Source organism: Oncorhynchus mykiss, chromosome 6 (assembly GCF_013265735.2).
Source record: "Oncorhynchus mykiss isolate Arlee chromosome 6, USDA_OmykA_1.1, whole genome shotgun sequence".
Taxonomy (NCBI): domain Eukaryota; kingdom Metazoa; phylum Chordata; class Actinopteri; order Salmoniformes; family Salmonidae; genus Oncorhynchus; species Oncorhynchus mykiss.
Window position 1 is genome coordinate 68,297,448 of NC_048570.1, and position 22,391 is coordinate 68,319,838.

At 44.1% G+C, this 22,391-nt stretch overlaps 1 protein-coding gene and 1 non-coding gene across 6 annotated transcripts in view; both read right to left on the reverse strand.

Annotated features, from left to right (window-relative positions):
- Positions 1-717: 717 nt before the first annotated feature.
- The window catches only part of LOC110526419 (transcription factor 12), a 101,810-nt gene continuing 80,136 nt past the window's right edge, over positions 718-22,391 (reverse strand). For 4 of the 5 annotated variants that reach the window (XM_036980810.1, XM_036980809.1, XM_036980811.1 and 1 more), the window contains 13 exons: positions 20,859-20,958; positions 19,993-20,132; positions 19,231-19,375; positions 19,039-19,109; positions 13,567-13,672; positions 10,401-10,477; positions 9,033-9,104; positions 7,883-8,068; positions 4,832-4,961; positions 4,516-4,681; positions 4,116-4,351; positions 3,842-3,998; positions 718-3,704 (listed from right to left, as the gene is read on the reverse strand). In XM_036980810.1, coding sequence (XP_036836705.1) covers positions 3,853-3,998; positions 4,116-4,351; positions 4,516-4,681; positions 4,832-4,961; positions 7,883-8,068; positions 9,033-9,104; positions 10,401-10,477; positions 13,567-13,672; positions 19,039-19,109; positions 19,231-19,375; positions 19,993-20,132; positions 20,859-20,958 — 1,575 coding nt within the window. In that variant the 3' untranslated portion in view covers positions 718-3,704; positions 3,842-3,852. The remainder of the gene's footprint in view (positions 3,705-3,841; positions 3,999-4,115; positions 4,352-4,515; positions 4,682-4,831; positions 4,962-7,882; positions 8,069-9,032; positions 9,105-10,400; positions 10,478-13,566; positions 13,673-19,038; positions 19,110-19,230; positions 19,376-19,992; positions 20,133-20,858; positions 20,959-22,391) is intronic. The other variant, XM_036980812.1, reaches the window with a different exon arrangement.
- Positions 13,318-13,400, reverse strand: LOC118965111. Its single transcript, XR_005052443.1, has one exon. It is a non-coding gene; the product is annotated as a small nucleolar RNA SNORD35 (small nucleolar RNA).

The window sequence follows — 22,391 nt, forward strand, 5'->3', positions numbered from 1 at the left end:
CACACACACACACACACACACACACACACACACACACACACACACACACACACACACACTACAGGGGAAGTGGGGATATACGTAACTTTTGATTCCAGATTAAATGCTGTGTTTTAAAAGATGACAGTCATAATTTACAGTGCATAACTTAAGCTAGCCACAGACTTTACAGCAGTCAGCATCTTCTCTTGTCTGTCACCTCTGTCAGTGCTCTGAACTTGGATCTGGCCTGTCAGGATACCGTGAGGAATTGTCTCACAATCTCACATACAAAAGGATAATGCTCTGCAGATGTGGTGGGTCACTGAGACAACTTCTGGGATTTAAATCTGTTTTATAATTGGACAAGGAGGGCACTGATGTCACAGCACAAATATGTGCAGATGAGTTCTTAGTTAGGAGAGGACAGCCAACACTATGCTTCTGCAAATATACATGCAAATATCCTCATGTTATAGGATGCACTGACCTGCATGCCTGTTGACATTTTGTTTAAATGCAATGGGCACCTTTTAGGCTCTTATTTTGTGTGGCATTTTTATTGTATTTCATACGTGTAAACGACGCACACAGCAGCTGGATTTGACTAAATGTGTTGTCTATTCTTCTGTGATGCCTTAATACTCAATACAAAAGTACCCCCTCAAAGTTATTCTGTAAGTGAGCATAAAATGAAATTCAAAAAGAAAACAGCCTTTAGAAAAATGAGACTAAATATATGCTGCTATCACACTTTATTAAAAATAGAAACATATATTCCATACAGACTACAATGGTCCACTGATATTGTTTTAAAAATTAGTAACATACTATAAAACACACTCTTGCACAGAGTTCCTCATTTGGCTAAGATCCACTGTAGAAAAGTCTTCTGAGGGGGAAAACCAGGGAAGGGTTGTTGCGTCAGTAGCTCACTTGAGTGAACACATCATGGTACTGTACTTGTATTGAGCTCAACCAAATGCACCACCAGCACATCATTTCATAAAACAATCACAAAATTCAAAATTGAATGGAAATAACTGAAAAATGAAAGGTGGAGAAACAGAAAATAAAGATGACGTCCAAAGAAGGAAATATATCCACAATTGTGTTAAAAAAGATGGCACATTTATTGCTACATAAATGTTATTTACATGCTGTGTTTTCTGTAACAGAGACAGATAGTTAGATTTCTTGCTGCAAGTTTTTGATGTGCATCAACAATACCTAGATTTTTTGGACACAAGTACATATCTTTTATCCACCAACAATAGAGACTGAAGATCAAGATGGAGAGCACACCTTCATGACATTTGAGCTTGTACAATACCTCAATGTACTAGACTGCCAGCTACAATCCTACTATGTTTTAGGATGCTATTTGTACGTTTCGGATAATATTGGTCAGGTTATGGTAAATAACCATACATTTTACTATCTAATATAGTAAAATAAAGTAAGAAACTTTTTACTCAAAACTTTCGATTTAAAAATCTAGAAAGAGTAAAATTTAGAATTCAAGAAATGTTCTTACAATATTATTGTATAAAAGACTAATAACTACAGTGAAAAATAAGCCAAATGTATTTTTTTTTAAATCTTATTTTTGTTATTTTTCATATATTATACGAGGAAAATCAGCTGGGAATACAGAAAAGTCTAACATAGGAGCAAAGAGACAGACAGCAGAACATTCTAAAATTACGGGGGAAATGAGAGAGCAGGCAGTGACATACATTTTAACCTCAGAGTCTGCCAGTAACATGAATACAAGCTCATGAATACTGAAATGATGAACAAGGCCACATACAGTCAGAGAAAACACAACAATACGTTTCCAAATTTATCACAAAAAGAAAATGATTGTAAACCCCCCCCCCCAAAAATGTAGAAACTCCTTGGAGTGGTTCTCAATGGCATCCTTCGTTCTATTACTTTATTTTCAAAGAATAGGCTACTTGTCTCTGGATGTGGCAGCCTTGTTTTAAAGGTGGATAATAATGGAAGACAGTATACAAGGAAACAAATGGAATAAAAACCAGGAGTTAAGACCAAAATACTTTTTTTAAAGAAAGTAAAGCATGCGCACAGATAAAAATGTAAGTGGTGACCATTGTTCTTCATCCTGAAACATAAAAAAAAATCTGCTCAAAACTGCGTTTGTTCATCATTGTACCATACCTACCTGAAGGACCAGCTGTTTCTGATGTTTAACAGCATGTGAACTCTTAAAGCTCCCCCTTCCCTTTCCTTCACCAGTAACTTCACTGCTTGGATCAAAACAAAGCCATTCTAAATAACTTAGAACTCCTCTCTGCTATTTCACGCTTGACATCATATGCTTTACTATGAAGCCTAGAGAAATGATTTGTATACAATTACAAATAAACATATAACTTTTGATAACTTTGAATAATGTTTTTTTAAACTTTTTTTTCTTTAGTTATTTTTAACAGAAAAAAAGTTATGTGAAAATTTAATTCAGGCCAGGTGATATTGTGGTCGTCGTTTTGATTCTACTTTTTCACTACGCAATCTATGATAAGACAGTGCTAGGCTATTACAAAGAGCATGACCACGGCTGTTCAACTAACCAGAGACCATACTGTAATAATATAAAGCAAACTGCAATATCAGAAATATGTCAATGTTTACATTTAACACTATATGGCAAAGGAATGAAAAGGCAGTGAAGTCCCTTTTCCTTTAGTTAAGACACTAAGAAATATGCAGGGAATGCTAAGGTTTGTAAATGGTTTGCTTTCTGTATTTGAACTGCTCACTCCTGATAATAAACACCTTATAAGTCTTTAGTTGACCTTTCAGGAAAACTAGAGTTTGCCATTCTTCTGTCACCTGTGACACAGAGTTTATAGTGTTCAGGCTAGTGTATGTGTGGAACACTATTTAGCTGGGCTCATACCCACCACTCATGTCTAGTCCTCTTCCTCTAATTATGTCAGTAACATGAAGACTGAGCTATACCAAACGGACACATGAGCAGGTCGTTTTGGTTTAAACATGCTGTTCATTGCGGCATGAATAAAATATAAATAATATATGTTATTTTTATAAATGGGATGCTTGTCTTTTAGTACTCAATACCGCCAAATGATTTTTAGTTGGGCTCTAAAGATCACTTTAAATTGCCTAATATATTAATTTGTATCTTTCTCAGGAGCCTGAGTATCTTAATCTTAGCTCAGGCTAGCCTGAGACTGGCTAGGGAGAAGGGCTGGGCCATACTAGTGACACTGGCAAACTGTAGATCAACTGAAAAGCCACAGGCTTCTTAAAGCATATTCATAACTTTCCCTTTAGACAGACTTTACAGCTCAGTAACATAATAAATAGAAAAAATAATACAAAACAAATAAACATAATTGCTGTTACAATGCATTCGTCAATTCAGTTTAGGCACAAGGCAAACTTCCACATGGGAGGGTGGAGGAGATCGCGACAGTCTCTGATTGTTCAGATGCGACACGCTGCTTGCAGACAGTGATATGTGCTGAAGTTTTCTCGTGGGCAGAAATATGTTGGATGTCATCACAGGGACCTGGACACTGGGCTTTTCTTCAATCTAAGGATTGCGTTAGTCTGGGGTTTAGCTTCAAGTGGTCTGTCGCCTCCAATTTGTGTCACAAACTGTGAGTCCTGTCTGCCATTGGGAAGCAAGGGCACCATCTCTATCTTACAGAATTGATCTGGATCATTTTGATCTGAAGGGGCAAAAACAGGAATAACTCAGTCACAAAATATGATGTTTCATAAAGTAAGTAATGTAGTATCTCATCACAGCTATTACTGACAGAGTGAGAGTGTGTGGATGGTGCTCCATGGAGATGTACTACTGTACCTGTGTGCTCCTCAGAGTCGGCCCATGGGGTTGGATGTGTCGGTGAGGCCGGGGTGGACCCCATGGTGGGTCTGCTGGTCCCCAGAGATCCCATGGCCAGACACCTTCTCCTCTTCCCTCCTCTTAAGGCAGGCTGCTTTGGGGTTCAGATTCCGCTCTGCGTGTATAGAAACAGATTAACGTGTGTCATTACTCTTCATAAGCAGTGTTATAACTCTTCATAAGAGGTGTTATAACTATTGTGTGTTACATGTGAGAGTGTAGGAATGCTGACCTCTGACTTGTTGCTCCAGGCTCAGTATGACTGCCACGGCCTGGTGCAGGATGAGCAGCTTGGTCTGGGGCTTCTCGCTCTTCAGGTGCAGCTGAACCATGCGGCCCAGCTCCTTGAAAGCCTCGTTGATGTCTCGCACCCTCAGGCGTTCGCGGGCGTTGTTGGCCATCCTCCTCTCGCGCTCCCGCTCAGCCTTCTGCTCTGGGTTCAGGTTGTCATCATCCTCATTGATACTGCTGCAGAGGGAGAGAGGCCCAGAGGCGCAACAGTAAGACTGAGACTGATTGTTTTTGGCTATTCACATGATTGGACTCCAGGGAGATTTAGGGACATTCTAAAACTGAATGTTTTAGACAGAAGGTCAGAAAGATTCATATTTGTGGTTATTAGGTTAATTTACCTTGTCCTTGTGCCTCCTCTGGGAGTCTTGATGTCTCTCTTGTCGCTTTCGTCTCCAGAGCCGAGGTCGTCAGAGGAGTGGCCATCATGCATGTCGTCTCTGTCCTGGTTCTCTACCTTCAGCTCCAGGGCTGCAGCCACCTGACCAGCCAGACCTGCAGCCAGACCTGCAACACGCAGACATAAAGGTAGAGAGTCAGTTCAAATGGAATCTCCGATCATTTACAGCCAACAGACATTTCACATGTAGTTATTTTCGGTGTGTAGTGCAGAGATGAGATGGTCATGGGTGAAGTTGGGAGTGTGTCATGTCATACCTCTGAAGGTTTCCACTTGGTGGTTGAGTTCAGCGGTGGACATGCTGGACATGTTGGACATGGAGCCCACGCTGGGCGGCCCTCCGTGACTGTTGATCAAACTGCCAGCCTCATCCCGGTGAGAACCACCCTGTCAGAACACAGAGAGAGAGAGAAAGACAGAGACAGAGAGAGACAGAGAGACAGACCGAGAGAGAGAGAGACAGTACATGTTCAGCTGTAGGGAAGGGTTCTGGTCTGAATGAGCCTGGAAAGGAAGGAACGATGTCTATTCAACCAGAGAGAATGCTTTTATGACTCAGATATCTCACACTTGAAAAGCAGAGAGAGATAGAAAGAGAACTTTCTTGTTCAACTTCACTTTAGACTGACCTTCACAAATGGAATGCTGTTGCTGTCTGTTCAAAAAAGAAATAACAACCTCCCAGAGCCTGGCTCAGAGCTTTGAGGGAGATTTTGTAGTCTACAAGCCGATGATGAGAACCTTGGTGGAAAACTGTCCATTGAAAACACTTGTAAAAACGTATGTTTGGCTTGGATTTCAAAACAGGATTTTCTAAACACTTGTCATGACAAATTGAACACAATGCCTGACCTTTCTGGTGAGCTAAACAATCATATTTCCTCATATTAAAAGCAGGATATACAGGTGGAGCTGCAGTATAGGAGTCCATTTCTGAGAACTAATGATGGTTCCCAAGTCCCTCAGTTCTGACACTGGGGGGTGCTTTGGTGCTGTACTTCACCATAACAAAATGCATAATTCATATTCAGGATAAGGGAAACACAAACATACATTTGTATTGCTGTATAATCTCTTCATAATAACGAATGCAGTGATGTGATGGTAAACCTATCCCCTTCTCTCTTTTCTTTCTGATTGCTTTTCTCTCTTGGGTTAGCCACGGTCATTATGTTCTGAGGGTTCTTCTTCCTCTTCTAGATAGATCTATCTCTGATCTATTTGAAAGCAATATAAGGCAAAGCCCACTCCAAAGACAGACCATTTCCTTATTTTCCCTCCATATTGCTTGTGAAACAGAGTCCTCCCATCATGCTGCATCACCATCGCTGTGCTCGCTGGAGTTTACCACATGTTCCCCACTCAGCTATCTGGTTCTCTTCTGGGAACTAGGGGAGGAGGAGAGGAAACCAGTACGGGGGCGGGAGGGTGTATCTTTCATTTTTCTTATGGAATGTGATCCCAAGTCACTGTTGGCCTCTGTTAACCCACTGCCCCCAAACCCCCCCCTCCTCCTCACTACGCTAATCTCTGCAGCGCTCTCAACAGGTGTCCAAACAAGTCTTTGTCTGGCGGAGGAGGAGGGGCGCGGGGGTGCTGGCGAGGAAAGAACGCTGCCATTTTCCTTGCTGGGTCTGATTACCATACAGCTGAGGACCTCTATTTGGGTGGAGACTGGCCTCAGGCGCGCGCTTCCTACCATTCAGATTTGTTGAGTTGGTTAAAAAGAGGCAGTGAACGAGTGAAAAGGGCTGTCCTGAGTAAACGGCTGTGGCTGTGCCATGCTGAGGTGGCTGAGCTCTGTCTGAGCAGCAGTCTGAGGGGACCCTCTCTCTCTACCACAGAGGAAACTCTGTGTTCATGCAGACACAGCCAGTCCTCTTTTAGTCTCACAGCTCACCAACATCATCACTATAGTCCCTTAACACTCTGTAACGAGCACACCAAACTGAACTGCACCATGGGAGAACCACTAAAAAATAATTTTTAGTCACAGACCAGTAAATACTATCCTGAGAGTTCCAAGGACCACAACACCAATATCAAAATGGCCATGACTGAAAACACATGGTGCGCTGGGACATTTTCTTCCTTCTACAGAGAGTAACAAACCAGAAATACTAGTCCCTGTATTTAAATTATTCTGGGCAAAAGGGACACAGGCTGCAAGCTTGCATGCTGCGAAGGATGTGAAAGGTTGTAAACTTGTCTGTAAAATGGCACTGGTTTTAGTTTTGGCAGTACAAATACAGGAGCACCAACTCCAATAAATGAACAGTCAGGGGAGAAGTAGTACGGCAGAAACACAGAACACATCCAAACCTTGTCCACTTGAAAATTGGATATGATTGTTACCACAGGCCAGGGATCAAATGCCTCCCAATTTTCTTGTGGGTTTGTTGGCCCGATTACCATGTGAGTAATGCAAGGACTAGTCTCACAGATGCTACTCCACAGCAAGAATGTTTACTAATCAGCCAGTGGTAGGGGGACAGGTTCCTGTGAGGAGCTGGGACTGAGGCTGAGGTCTGGACAGTAAATGATGAGGTAAGGAAATGCTGAGCATGTTTCAGTCGTCGGCATCCTTCCCTCCTCCATCACATCCCCTGAATGCCTCCATCCATTTTCTTAGAAAAGGGAGTTTAATCCAAGAGGATCTTAATCCAACCCTCCACCCACATACGCCAGGACTGATTCAGAAAATTCAGGAAAAATATGGCCTAAATTATTTCCCATCACCTAGGGATTAGTGTAGAACTGTCTCCCTCTGTTGAAACTTCCACTACAGATGTGCTCAAATCCCTCTCCTCTCCGATATGAAATAGTTCAGATGGAGGATGGGCAAACATATTATGCTCTGCACCGAGACCTGCATCCCCTCGTTCCCCAGGAGCCGCCTCATAGGAGTGTAACTGACAAACACTTTCCAGACCAAAGCAGAACTTCACTCCGTTTTGCCTGGTTTTCTCATTCAACCCTGTATACGAGGTCTTTCTTAAGGAGAGTAAGCCTTCAGGCCAACCATTACACATATGGAAAGTATGTGAGTTTAAATTAAACTGCTCTCTGTGGAAAAAGGCAGCGTTTTTGCACATGGCTGTGGACTCATTCTGAACAGGTGGCCAAGGCTTGTTTATTAGCCTATTTGGAGAAACGCAACGCACAAGCACATATGCCTCTCCTCAGTCAAAAAAATACTTTCTTTTAAGTATTCAAAGTCAATTCTTAAGTTGCAAAAAACATGAAACATAATATCCTTAACATCTAAAACACTCAAGATATTTTTCTTCTGCAAAGTTAATTCATACCATTGCTGCTGTCCGACTAGCAACCAATCCGGCGGCAGGGAAGTTTGCTCCGAGGGTTGCAATTGGCCCGTTCTGTCCCAGCAGGCTGTGTATGTCGCTGGGCAGACTGGTGGTGGAGCCCACGGCATGGTTCCGCAGGACGAGGATGGCATCATCCAGTCTGTCCAGGCGATCCTCCATCCGAGACTGGGAGGACCGAGAGAGAAGAGGGGAGGGGAGAGAAAAACAGGAGAGAGGACAGAGCAGTTTACTATAAGCACATTAGGACAAAAAAATGGAGTACATTGTGATTTTATGGCGTGATCTTGGAGTGAAAAAACACCACAGGGATAATAAAAGCATAAAAGAAAGACACTGAAAAACAGATGAAGATAAGCCATTTCAACCTGAGGAGGGGCACAAGGGATGCATGTGTTCATAACAGACAAGCATCCTCATTTGTATCTATAGAAACTGATAAACGGGCTGGCACACCACTCATTTGTATCTATAGAAACTGATAAACGGGCTGGCACACCACTCATTTGTATCTATAGAAACTGATAAACGGGCTGGCACACCACTCATTTGTATCTATAGAAACTGATAAACGGGCTGGCACACCACTCATTTGTATCTATAGAAACTGATAAACGGGCTGGCACACCACTCATTTGTATCTATAGAAACTGATAAACGGGCTGGCACATCACTCATTTGTATCTATAGAAACTGATAAACGGGCTGGCACACCACTCATTTGTATCTATAGAAACTGATAAACGGGCTGGCACACCACTCATTTGTATCTATAGAAACTGATAAACGGGCTGGCACACCACTCATTTGTATCTATAGAAACTGATAAACGGGCTGGCACACCACTCATTTGTATCTATAGAAGCTGATAAACGGGCTGGCACACCACTCATTTGGAGCACCATGACTATTCATTTGGTATTAAAGCATCTTATGCTCCTAAGCTGATTACTGCAAGCTGAAATGTCAAAATAGAAATAATAAACAACAATAAAAAGCATGGCAACAAAACATTTGAAACTCCAATTAAATGGAATGGAGGCCAAGCTGGTGAAAGAAAGAAAAACAACTAAGGATGTGAAAAGGTGTCAAACACTGATGGGTAAAGTCTCCATCTAAAGGACAGGAGTACCTCGCATACATCCTTTAAGAATGACATGGCATCCTGGAGATGCTCATGAAGCTGCTGATGGACTCGAGTTTTCTGCCAAAATCAGATAGAACAGGAAAGCATGTGAGCACAAATAAACAGTAGTGGAAGAGCCAGAGATAGTGTCGACTGAGATAGAAGGACAGAGATAGTGTCGACTGAGATAGAAGGACGTAGATAGTGTAGACTAAGATAGAAGGACAGAGATAGTATAGACCAGTGGCTCCCAAACTTTTGGGGAACTCTGTCCGGTTTTCAACTTACTCTTAAAATGTCCAAATTGGGTAGTGCATCATCAGTATTTCTTTTGTCATGTCAGTCATTGCATACCTTAGAGAGATTTTTATAACTTGTCAGAAATGTCCAGATCAACTAGCCCATGTCAGATAACGTTCTTTAGCTAGTTTTTTTTAGCCCATGTTCGAGTCACTCAAATATCACACGATATGGTAAAATGTATAGAATTGCAAGACAATTTGCTTTAAAACTGCAAAATGTTCTCTGCACCCCATTAGAAAATGTGATGAATTGCAGGAAATAAAATTTTGTAGGTTTAAAACATATCTCCACCAACAAGAGGGTGTGAACAGTGCTTGTGCACATAGAAATAGATATGGCATGCACGCGCGCACGCAGGGGGGGTGCGCGGGATGTTCCCCAATGCTGGAGTTTGGTGTAGACTGAGATAAAAGGACAGAGATAGCGTAGACTGAGATAGAAAGACAGAGAAAAAGGAGAGTCAGACAGAGACAGACATATGGTAACTAATCATTGTGTCAGGCAGCATCAAAACTGTGGTCCTGTGTAGATAATAACTCCTGACCCCTCGTCCTCTCCTCCCACCATGAGGTCCCATCCCTCCCACACATTCGCTGTTCACACTGATCATAGATTTGGTCGCTTCACAAAAATCCCATTGTAGGTGGCATTCAAATATAGTGGGTAAATATTTATCCCCACAGCCGATGGTGTGAATGTGTGATGTGGGCGTCAGGCGGCGTGGGGTGAAAACTGATCCCAAGTCGTGTTTCTGGTCCGCAGGCAACTAGCGCTGGAATCCTGGAGCAGTGGTGGTTCAGTCAACGCAACAGCTGCCAGGTTCCCCAGCCCCCATAACACCAGCCCCCCCAACCCCACCCTGGCCCACGGAGTAGGGGACAGATGGCAGGAGACACGCCCCAAGGGACGGTTATTGTTCAGCAGCAGCACCCCCCCCAACGCCGACATTTGTCAGCCAAGAATCTTCATGTAATGCTACCCTGCCCTACATGAGAGAACCCATCTACTGTGTGCTTGTCCATTAAAAAGTGCTCAGGGTGTGGGGGAAGGGAAGAGAGGGGGGAGACTTACCAGTGAGTGCAGGGAGTTCTCATAGTTGGGAGAAGGGGGGCTCTGTCCGGCTGCACCACGCGACCATTGGTTGGTACCTGAGAGAGACAGAGCGGGAGAACCACAGTTATCCACCTGACATGGCTGATTCAGACATCTCAACATGGCCAATGATTAGAGACCTGCATCCTGCTCCACTCTACAGGGAATGACTGACACACAGCACATCCACATCCTGTCTGGTCTCTTGTTGTTAAGCTGTGAGAGGTATTTTCAGCATTGGGGCTCAGCTGCATCATTTCCTGGTGACTGGGCTGCATCCTGCAACATGAGCCAGGTCCGTGGGTGGAAGGCCCCAACATACACCAGCACACTGGGACATGGCCTACATGTACATCCGCTCATTAATGAGCTAATAGCCCAGGGAACAAAGTGAACAGTGATAAGAGGCCCGGCTGGGACCGAGGCTGTCTTCCACTGACAGAGTGATTCTTCCACGTCAAAAGGACTCCCTTACTCCATCCAATGAGCCAGAAAGTTCCAGAAGGCTCTAGCAAGGCTGCACTCGTGGGTGCTCCTCTTGTCCGCTGATCTAAGCCCGATGTGATTGGCTTCCAGGGGTCACGACACAAATATCCTCTGACCAATCACATGCCAAGCTGAGGTATAGTGTAACAGTCCAACAGCTCCGTGGCTTGCCAAAACACGCAGGCCAAGACAGACTCCGAGACTTGACCTGAATTAACTTTCCATTCTGAGATTCTAGAGACAACCAAGAGACAGGGCAATAGTCCAAACAAATGGTGGAAACATCTAATTAAGGAATTCCATTCTGTCCCAGACTGGGTGATCTCTAGAGCACATTTGAATTTTACATTAAGCAGAGGGGATCACAATGTGTGGGAATGGTTATAATCAGTACATGAAATGTGCAATGGCACATACAAAACAAATCAACTCAATCTGATTAGTGTGAAACTAAAATAATCTGCGTATCAAATTGAGGTATCCAATGCAACAAAATATATTTGTATTTGTCTCTTTATCTTAGCCAATGTTGTCTGAAATATTCCAACTAACAAACAACAGTGTACCAGGAGGTAATGCATTACACCAAGCCTGTTGTGTGCACATGAGAACAGTTCAAGTTTCCTTAATTGATTGTGACAATGAGGAAACCTCCCAGGTTATTTATACTGGGCTGTGTTAGTGAGCCAGCCCCAGCTATGGGCCCTCACTATACCGCCTGGTCTCCATTACTGTGGCAGGAGGTCAACACCCAGCCCACGCACTCTAGCATACTCTACAGATGGATACATTGTTTAGCTTACCTCTCATTCTCTCATTTAGGCTGTTTGTGAAAACCAACAGCAGGCCCCATTTTCTCCCTGTTCTCCTCTAAAATGGTATTTCAGTATTTGAGAGAGAAAGATCGGGAACTGGGAGATCGCTAGCTAATGTTAGTTTGTTTCTGACAAACACTAGGATTACATATCCACTTGACCCGGGGGAACTGTTTCCATCGATTCATCGTCAGAAGTGTAAACTAAGCATTAGTCATCTTCTGAGAGAAAGTCTCTCCACACAAAGGTCCTGGAAAAGCCCGGCTTTAATTAAGAGGCTATTAAAAGTAACTTTGGAACAGGAAATGAGGGAGCCTCTCTGCTCTACCTGCTCTACCTTCCCTGGCGTGAACCAAACAGGAAGTACTCATAACTAAGCCTCCCTGGGCCTCTGGTCCCCACGTGGAGGAGAGGAGGAGGAGGAGAAAGCTAATTGAACACACCAGCCAGAGTTGTGTTGAGCAGCACCAGGGTGTATATCTGTTCCTGCCTGGTTAGGTTATGAAAGTAGCTAATCCTAATGAACAGATGGAGCAATTTGTGGTTAATCTGAACATCATGCCAAATCATGCCCCAACTGATCTCGAAGTAATGCCCCCTATTCTAATTAACAAACTTCAAACAAATAAATTGATATTAAATCGCAAAACATGAAACAAGAAATTCATTTTCAATCATCCCAGTTGCCCTTTTAAGCTACATTACATTTCATTTTTATGGAGGCGTTCTATTAAACTAATGGCAACAGATTTGGAAATGGACTTTTGGGAAGGGTTTTGGACAAAGGCAGATGTTTATTCATATGGAAAGTCATGGATGTGGAGTATTTGTTTTGCATTTGTAAATTGAACAGATACTGTAGATTCACTGAGGATTATGATTGTAAAGAGAAACTCTGTTTCACATTGTAACAAACGTTGGTGCCCTTGGTATCATGTTGTATCATTATTTGTATAACAAAACAATCCACACCCAATTAACCACTGTACCTGCTTCTCAATCTCCAGGTGACAGGAACTTCACTGATAAAATCTAAATGGTTGTTGGCATTCTATCCCCGTCCTCCCAAGTAGGGCATGCTGCCCTGAGGCCTGGCTGGCTGAGGTGTAAAGAGGGTGCGTGAGGGGTTGGCATCCCTCTGTGTGAAGCCAATATAATCCCCCTCATCAGCTGAGTCACTGTCGCTCCTCGGGCAGAAAAATGAGGCCCTTTGCAGGCCGGTCGGTCCATGGGGAGAACAGCTGTCCACAGACCAGAGCAACAGCTGAGGACGAGGGGGGCATACGTGGAGACAGCTGTCGCCACTACATCACCACACACGGCACAACTGCCCACTACAACAACACGCTGGGCTTTCCCTCTCTCTCTTTCTCTCCCTCCCCTCTCTCTCTCCTCTGCCAGTGTCTCTCACAATTATTAAATGTCCCCTCCACATTGCTCTGCTACTTATGGAAACTGATTATCTGAATTATCTGGTAGAATGAATGCAGTGACTGAGAGGAGAGGATGTCAAACTCTAAGATAGTCTCTTGGGCCCCTTCAGCAACTGAAGAGAGCTGACTCCTTATCACTATGTAGCTAGGGGTTGTCTGGGGTAAACTGCATCATCTGTCGCCATGAGGCAATGTCGTCAAAGTCAGAGACTCTGAAAACCATTGTGAGATAAACATCACTTGCAGTGTATGGAGGAAACAGTGTGAATGCTCTGAGGAAGCAATAACCACCATCTCTCCATGGCATTGGGACTAGTTTAGGCTGGTATATTGCTATAGTGCAGTAGATCAGAGTGCAGACTGATGTTCTGCCTGCCCTTCCAGAGGGGGCGCCGTTGGTCACCACTGTACCTGCTGAGGCGGCAGCACCTGCTGTGCCAGTCAGGGGCGACGGAGATCCTACAGGGGTGGAGGGGTTGGATGGAAAACTACTGCTGGTGTGGTCAGGTGAGTAAATCTGTAGAGAGAGAGGGGAGAGAGAGGGGAAGAGAGAAGAGGGAGAGGAACGGAGGAGAAAAGAGTGAGGGGGATGACAGAAGGAGGGAGAAAGAGAGAGATCTGTCAGTAAGGCAGAACATGCAGCTCTTTAAAATCACAACCTATCGTTTCCCCATACTTTTTATAGCCTGTGTCACCATCTTTCTGCCGGCGCACGGCCAAAATTGGCTCATCAATTCTGGGGATTTTCCAACCAGGGAGCCCATAAAAATGTTCAGAGCATACATATGGGCCTTTAACGGTGAGCAGTGGCTTCAGTGAAAGCAACAAAAAAAAGGAACCGCAAACCCTATTCACTGCGACACCTGAAGGCTCTGTCCGGTGCCCTCCTCTAACTCTGCTTAGTGTTGTTTTATTTATTTAGATCTCCCCCACTAGCTTCAACATAGATAATATAATACAAATACTGTATCTACAGTAATATGGCTGATACACTATTAGAGGAGAAAGTCAACGTCTTTACTTAGGGGGGGAAACAGGAACAAAGTGGTTGAAATCCTTTAAAGCTAAAGTGGACTAAAATCTGCCCTAAATCCCATTAATATCTTTCTAACATGGTGCTATATAACTGCAGTATAAACCCAGGGTGGAGTGCTAGATAAGGGAGGTGACGAGAGAGGGAATGCCAAGCCATAGACAGGGAGAGATACAAAGGCCAGCATTAATCCCCCAATAGTGATGGAGCAGAGGGGGTTATCCTGAATGAGCTGCACCACCGCACCTCTCCATGCTAAACCACGCCCTGAACTGAGCCCCAGTGAAGGGAGAGAACCACTAAAAGTGGAAGATTAGTATACACTCAGATCGGACCAGTTGAGGTGTCTTGTGTGGACTATAAAAAACAATGTCTCCTCAATGGCAGAAGAGCTCTGTTACCATACCGTAGCATGTACAGACCTTCCACTGTGTTTGTGGGGAATGTAAAGCTTGGGTCAATGAGGTTTTAGGGTGACATGACTATCATGAGAGAGAGCAAGAGAGAGAGCGAAAGAGAGAAAGAGAGAGAAAGCGAGAGCGAGAAAGAGATAGAGATAGGATGATGTGATTCTGAAGCATACAGATTATATCTTTAAAACTTTCACGGGGATTTCATTTGTTTAGAGAAATGCTGGATTAAAGCTGACAACACATCCCTGATTTGTTCCCTTTAAGAGGATAGTTTGTGCCATAATGGAAAGTGTCTCTCAGTAAACCAGGGTATTAGAGGTTTGATTCCCATTAATTAGCAGAGGCAGTAGATCCAGAAGGATTTCTCAGTCCTCCAAGTAAACATCACATCCTACTCATAGGAAACCGTTTCACTTCAGTAAACACAATGGAATGCCGTTATTAATCATCTTCTCTTTTAAGCTTGATCACCAAGCTTGTGTTTCAATCAACTTTTGAAAATCCAAGTGGTTTGGCTATTGCATGTCACTCCGTGTACCAAAAGAGATATTTTTCCCTGTGGGGATTTACACATGCTTCTTCTTCTCTATTCTTTTAAATCACATTTCTCAGTCAAAAGGATTTGTCACTGTTCAGTATCTTTACCCTGAGACACTCAATCCTGTTGAGAAGTAATGACCATCAACTGTGATCACAAGTGTATGTCTCAAATCAATGGGACTCAAAACGAATTAGCCAATATCTCTTCTCTTTCCAAAGCAGGCCGTCTATAGCCGAGACTCCTGACCCTGCAATATACAACGGGCCATTCTTCTTGTCCCGGGCTACTTCTGCTGTATTCAAACTGCAACACGACTCATTTTACCAACAACAAATGAGGCTCCGCCTCCTCATCAGTCACGCTCCCCCGGGCAGCGGGGGGCCAATAAGCATGGCCCGTTTAAAAGGCCGGAGAACAAAAGGCCCACAAAGGGCGGCCCGCAGAGTTGAGCCACAGCAGTTAGGAACCCCCATCGCTCCCCCTGGCCTCCCCACCCCCCTCGTCTCACCCCAGCCCAACCGTGTCCATTTCACTGCAGCTTTGTCATGCTAATAGAATTGAGTCTGCGAATACAAAAATACTTAATTTGTGATTATCATACACTTTCACACACACTTTTCTCTTTCGGGTGCGCACCACTGAGCCATAGCACTTCCCAAATGTAAACCCACTATGCTTTTACACATCCTACTTCTCTCACTTTTTACTAGGAATAAAAGCTATTGTCGGTTTCATTTATCTGAGGTAAGATACACTTTATAGTCAAAATGATGTCGACTCCCCTTCAAATTAGTGGCTTCGGCTATTTCAGCCACACCCAATGCTGACAGGTGTATAAAATCGAGCACACAGCCATGCAAACTCCAAAGACAAACATTGGCAGTAGAATGCCCTTGGGGTGGCAGGTAGCCTAGTGTTTAGAGCGTTGGGCCAGTAACCGAAAGGTTGCTAGATCGAATCCCTGAGCTGACAAGGTACAAATCTGCCCCTGAACAAGGCAGTTAACCAGTTGAGTCTATGGGGGCGCTATCACGAAAAGATGCTCGACTATGCATATAATTGACAGCTTTGGAAAGAAAACAGTCTAACGTTTCCAAAACTGCAAAGATATTATCTGTGAGTGCCACAGAACTCATGCTACAGGCGAAACCAAGATGAAACTTCAAACAGGAAATGAGCAGAATTTCTGAAGCTCTGTTTTCCAATGTCTCCTTATATGGCTGTGAATGCACCAGGAACGAGCCTGCACTTTCTGTCGTTTCTTCAAGATGTCTGCAGCATTGTGACGTATTTGTAGGCATATCATTGGAAGATTGTCCATAAGAGACTACATTTTCCAGGGGTCCGCCCGGTGTCCTTTGTCTAAATTGGTGCGTAATCTTCAGTTGCGGGCATTTTCTCCTGGGATTCAGGACAGAAAGCACACTTCCACGAACGATATATCATCGAAGAGATATGTGAAAAACACCTTGAGGATTGGTTCTAAACAACGTTTGCCATGTTTCAGTCGATATTATAGAGTTAATTTGGAAAAAAGTTCGGCGTTTTGATGACTGGATTTTCTGTTTTTTTTGATAGCCAAACGTGACGCACCAAACGGAGCGATTTCTCCTAAACAAATAATCTTTCAGGAAAAACTGAACATTTGCTATCTAACAGAGTCTCCTAATTGAAAACATCTGAAGTTCTTCAAAGGTAAATGATTTTATTTGAATGCTTTTCTGGTTTTTGTGAAAATGTTGCCTGCTGAATGCTAACGCTAGATGCTACGCTAGCTAGCTACTGTTACACAAATGATTGTTTTCCTATGGTTGAGAAGCATATTTTGAAAATCTGAGATGACAGTGTTGTTAACAAAAGGCTAAGCTTGAGAGCTAGCATATTTATTTCATTTCATTTGCGATTTTCATGAATAGTTAACGTTGCGTTATGGTAATGAGCTTGAGGCTGTATTCACGATCCCGGATCCGGGATGGCTAAGTGCTAGAGGTTAACCCACTAGGCCATCATTGTAAATAAGAATTTGTTCTTAACTGACTTGCCTTGTTAAATAAAGATAAAATAAATAAAATACTGATGAGCTCAGTGACTTTCAATGTGGCACAGTCATAGGATGCCACCGTTCCAACAAGTCAGTTTGTAAAATGTCTGCCCTGCAAGAACTGCCCCAGTGCTGTTATTGTAAAGTGGAAATGTCTAGAAGCAACAATGGCTCAGCTGCGAAATGCTAGGCCACACAAGCTCACGGAATGGGACCGCTGAAGAGCGAAGCACGTAAAAATAGTCTGTCCTTGGCTGCAACACTCACTACAGAGTTCCAAACTGCCTCTGGAAGCAACGTCGACACAAGAACTGTTCGTCAGGAGCTTCATGAAATGGGTTTCCATGGCCGAGCAGCAGCACACAAGCCTAAAATCACCATGCACAATGCCAAGTGTCGGCTGGAGTGGTGTAAAGCTTGCCGCCATTGGACTCTGGAGCAGAGAAACACGTTCTCTGGAGTGATGAATCACGCTTCACCATCTGGCAGTCCAACAGACTAATCTGGGTTTGGCGGATGCTAGGGAAATGCTACCTGCCCCAATGCATAGTGCCAACTGCAAAGTTTGGTGGAGGAGGAATAATGGTCTGGGGCTGTTTTTCATGGTCCAGGCTAGGCCCCTTAGTTCCAGTGAAGGGAAATCTTAACGCTACAGCATACAATGACATACTAGACAATTCTATGCTTCCAACTTTGTGGCAACAGTTTGGGAAAGGCCCTTTCCTGTTTCATCATGACAATGCCCCTGTGCACAAAGCGAGGTCCATACAGAACTGGTTTGTCGAGATTGGTGTGGAAGAACTTAACTGGCCTACACAGAGCCCTGAACTCAACCCCATCTAACACCTTTGGGATGAATTGGAACACCCAACCTCACTAATGCTCTTGTGGCTGAATGGAAGCAAGTCCCCGCAGTAATGTTCCAACATCTAGTGGAAAGCCTTCCCAGAGGAGTGGAGGCTGTTATAGCAGCAAAGGGGGGACCAACTCCATATTATTGCCCATGATTTTAGAATGAGATGTTCAACAAGCAGATGTCCACATACCTTTGGTCATGTAGTGTATATTAGGCCGGGTTACAGATGAGTTCTGGGAGTTATTCAAATGAGAAATAATCAGTAAGAGCAGGGACAGAAGAGCTCTCTGTGAGGTTCTGTGGCTGTGGAAACCAAGAGGGCTCTAACTGGAAGGGGGACATATTCATCCTCAGTAGCACAAAGGTTTATGAGTTACTGCCTGTCAAACGTGCAGGGAGACATGATCAAAAATGGAACAAATACCAAGGCTGGATTATTCAAACTGGTGCGTAATGTTTTTTTTTTTTTTTTACAATTTCCTTTCTTGTATACTCAGAGATTAAGTCCACAATTATCCAGGCTTAGGCCCAGAAACAACTGCAAACACATCCCTCTGGGCTTATTTAATCAGCATTCACTATAGCACTTAATACCCATCGTGACCACTGAGGTCGCTTCCTTTACAGACTGAAGAGGGCCATTAATATAATGCACCATCTCAATTTAACACAGGAATAAAAAATATATTTGATATTAAAGTGAGTGGAGAAGGTACTGTAGTCAAGAACACAGGATTCACACCCAGAGAGGGGACCAACCTAGAGGGGATATCCACGGAGGATTCCTAACCATCCATGTAAGCCTAACGCCTCAATCAAACTGCCATTCAGAGGGAGAGAGTGCAATTTTAAGTGCTGCATGGATTGTGCCTCCCTTTACCAGTAAACCAATAGGGCTTTACTCCCAACAAACAACCTCTGTGGATTTGTAACATGGTTTCTATCTCTTTTGAGGCTTTCCCATTTACCCGGAGGACAACAGGGGTGTACTATACTCACCGAAGCCAAAGCTTTGCCCAGTGCATCTCCAGTCTGCTGGCTTCCAGTGGCATTCCCTCGATTTGCAGCAACTACAGAAACAAGGAGAGGACATTAATAACACAGAGTATAGATTAAAGAAGATAACATCATTATAGGAATGTATCTCGCCTATTGATATTTAAGAGTAGATCAACTAAATATTCACCGTACCCATGACCCCATCGGTGGTGTTGATAGGCGGGGTGTGTGTTGGGTTAACGAATGGTGAAGTGCTGGCGTTGCTGCGGTGGAAGCTGGACATTGGAGGAAGACTGGCATGGATGTCTGTCGGCGATACAGAGTGTGGAGGGTAATTCTGAAAGAGAAAGAGGACAAAACACTTGTTCATCAGGACAATGCAATATTGTGTGTGCCTACACTTGTTCAGTGGTAAGAATAGCATTGTGCGTGGTGAAAAAATATCATTTGATAAAAGAGAGGTTATATGAATGTGGAGCCCAGACAGACAGAGGGCTTTGGTTGGGCAGCAGCTGCAGGCTCCCTGTGAGTCCCAGTGAGACACAGTGGGCAGACAGAGCAGAGCAGATGAAACACTGATAGAGGGGGTCAGCCGTGTCTTACACAGATACTGCCCAGACAGCAACATCAGATAGAGAGATAGCCAGGCCACAGCTCAAAACAATCACTCTCACTACGGGCTCAGCAGAGAGGAGGGGATGTGCTCTGATGGGGCAGAACAGGACATGGAGGCTGAATACGCATCAGTCACAGTGTTTCCCGTAGCCAGACTTTTTCTGTAGGCAGGGTGGGCAATATTATGGGCTGCAATATTGCACACCACAAATATTCAATTGAAACCAATGCAAGCCAAATGTTTAATGAGCATGGGGCAATAGAGCTTAACAGGGAGGTGGTAGACTGTCTAAGAATAGGTAGGGGAAACATTGAGACATCACTAGCTGGGTTGCTTACCAGGCGGTCATGTGAGTGCATGTTGACGTAATTTCCTGACTGCGGCATGTGAGATGAAGATCCTCCCAGCATTCCTCCATAACTAGGCTGGTTGATCCCATTGGAGGAATTCCACGGATCAGAAGAGTTGTGGGACCCATCTAATGACAACAAACAGAGTTGAGTTGAAATGGATCTGTTTTGAGTTTCATCCCTATTCTTTACAGTATAATGACTCATGTAACAAAAGGATCAACCAATTGAAGAGACATCCTGGATTTGATTCCAGGAGAGGGCAGACATTTAAATGGCTTTAGTTTAATAACCAGTCAAGTTGACATAAAATGCAATATGCCTGAACAGCCATGAAGCAAACCACAACAACAAACCACAACACACAGCTTGATTATGCGAGCCCAGAGAGACCTTTCCACAGAGGGCAGTCCCCCTCCTCTCTGCTGAGTTTCTGGATCACACAAGGGGGTTGTTCACTCTCCCAGTCTGGTCTAAGAACTGAAACACAAGCCCTGTCCTGGACACAGCTGAGATAACACTAAGCCTCCCTTGGCTAACAGAAACCAACCAGATCCCTTCAAAGACAGGCGACTGAGACCAGGCTCAGTGAAATACTGTCTACCAGAAGAAAGAAATTGCTCAATTGAGCTGAACATTTGAAACTGTTTAGCGACATCAGAGAGAGTGACTACAGAGAGAGTAACTGCGTGTGATGTTAGGATGTTTGTCCAGAAATATTTTCTCATGGGTCCACTGTCTATCAACAGGCAGGGGAAGACATTGACAAAGACAGCGCCTCAGATTGAACAAACAGATAATACTGGCTTCTTTAGACTCCATGACAGAGACTGTCTTAAGTCAGAATCACTTACCAAAGAAAGTGGTTGCAAACATACTGCTGGGGGGTTTGGGAGATGAGTAGGAGGGAGAATCTCTGTTGAAGTCTTCTGTGTTGGGAGAAGGGGCATACACCTGCCAAAAGAAAACAGACATTATTAACATGAATAACAACAGCAGGTGCATAGGGCAGTCTAGTCATTATCCTCGAAGATGTAACTTGTGACTGTTCTCTGTATGTGGCAGGAGCATAATGATGATGATTTGGTTGAGTTATTAGGATGATGTTGAAGAGGACCAATTCTAATGCCCCACCACCCCGCCTGGTGGGTTGATCACAATCTAAAGCCAGTGCATTAAGGACGGCGTCATTAACCATCATTAGATGCAAACGAGTACCTTCGCCTAAATTTGTCCCTATTCCTCACACGACTGTTATTTGTAAAGTAGCGCTGTATGTTGAAGCCGGAATCATGTCTACTTTAATGAATGTAGTGAACAAACTGAGCCGTGCCAGTTTAAGAAGCCAGTGGTGTGGCAGCTGGGCTCATTTGGAAGGCTCGTGGAGGGAGGACTGGATTATCAGGGGGTGTTTGCATTTCAGATTGTCTCAGCTCTTAATGGAACTATAATGACACCAGCACACACAAGCGTTCATAAAAACACTGCAAATTGCAGCTCGCCAAAGAAACAAATCAAATCAGAAAATCAAATATGGAGCCTGTGCTTTTCTTTATTTTGCTACCTGGTTGTGAGCTGGCGAGGGATTGAGGGAGGGGATGAGCGGTGAAGCACAGAGGGCTGTTGTGCAGCTGTGGCTGTGCCAGGCTGGGTGGGAGGATCAAAGGGTCGTGAGGCCAAACATTAGTGATGTGGTCTCTGACTTCATCCACTCCAGATGGAGGGAGAGAGAGCCAGTGAACTCACCACGCCACAAAGAGGGCCAGTCCCTCAACCCTAACACTATCACCATGCAGCACAAATCACTACCAGACCTGCCACCCAACCCCCCCCCCCCCTAGTCACCAGCAACATAAATTCCTTTTTTAATGACCTAATGGCATACTCATCTGTTTGCGTGAACAGAGCCCTTCAAGACCTTCAAAGGTTGCTTCCTAATGCAACAAGATGTGTCAGTGGGCTTGGAGAGAATGTTTTGCTGTCCTACTGAAGTATAATCATCTTATTTACGAGACACAACCCCAACAAATTTCATTCGTCATCACTTTACTACGTACGTCAAGAGAAAGACACACACATACTCACTCACGTGAACAACATATCAGTCAGTCAGCTTAGCCAACACACAGGGCCACAAGCAGCGTGTGTGAGCATGTGATTAGCTGTGTGTGTGTAACTCCAGCACCCTTTGTACATGTCGTTTAGCAGGGAGGGGATCTCTTGGGTCCTCTGGCTCGCACATGTGACCCAGGGTGTGGGGACTCCCGTGGAGATTCCAGGTTAGCCTCACACAGGAGCCCTGGCTTTGTCCCAGTCTGAGCCTCAATGGGCAGCATATGGCGGTGGATGATGCTAATTGTCCTCTTCACACTGGGCTAGCCAGTCAA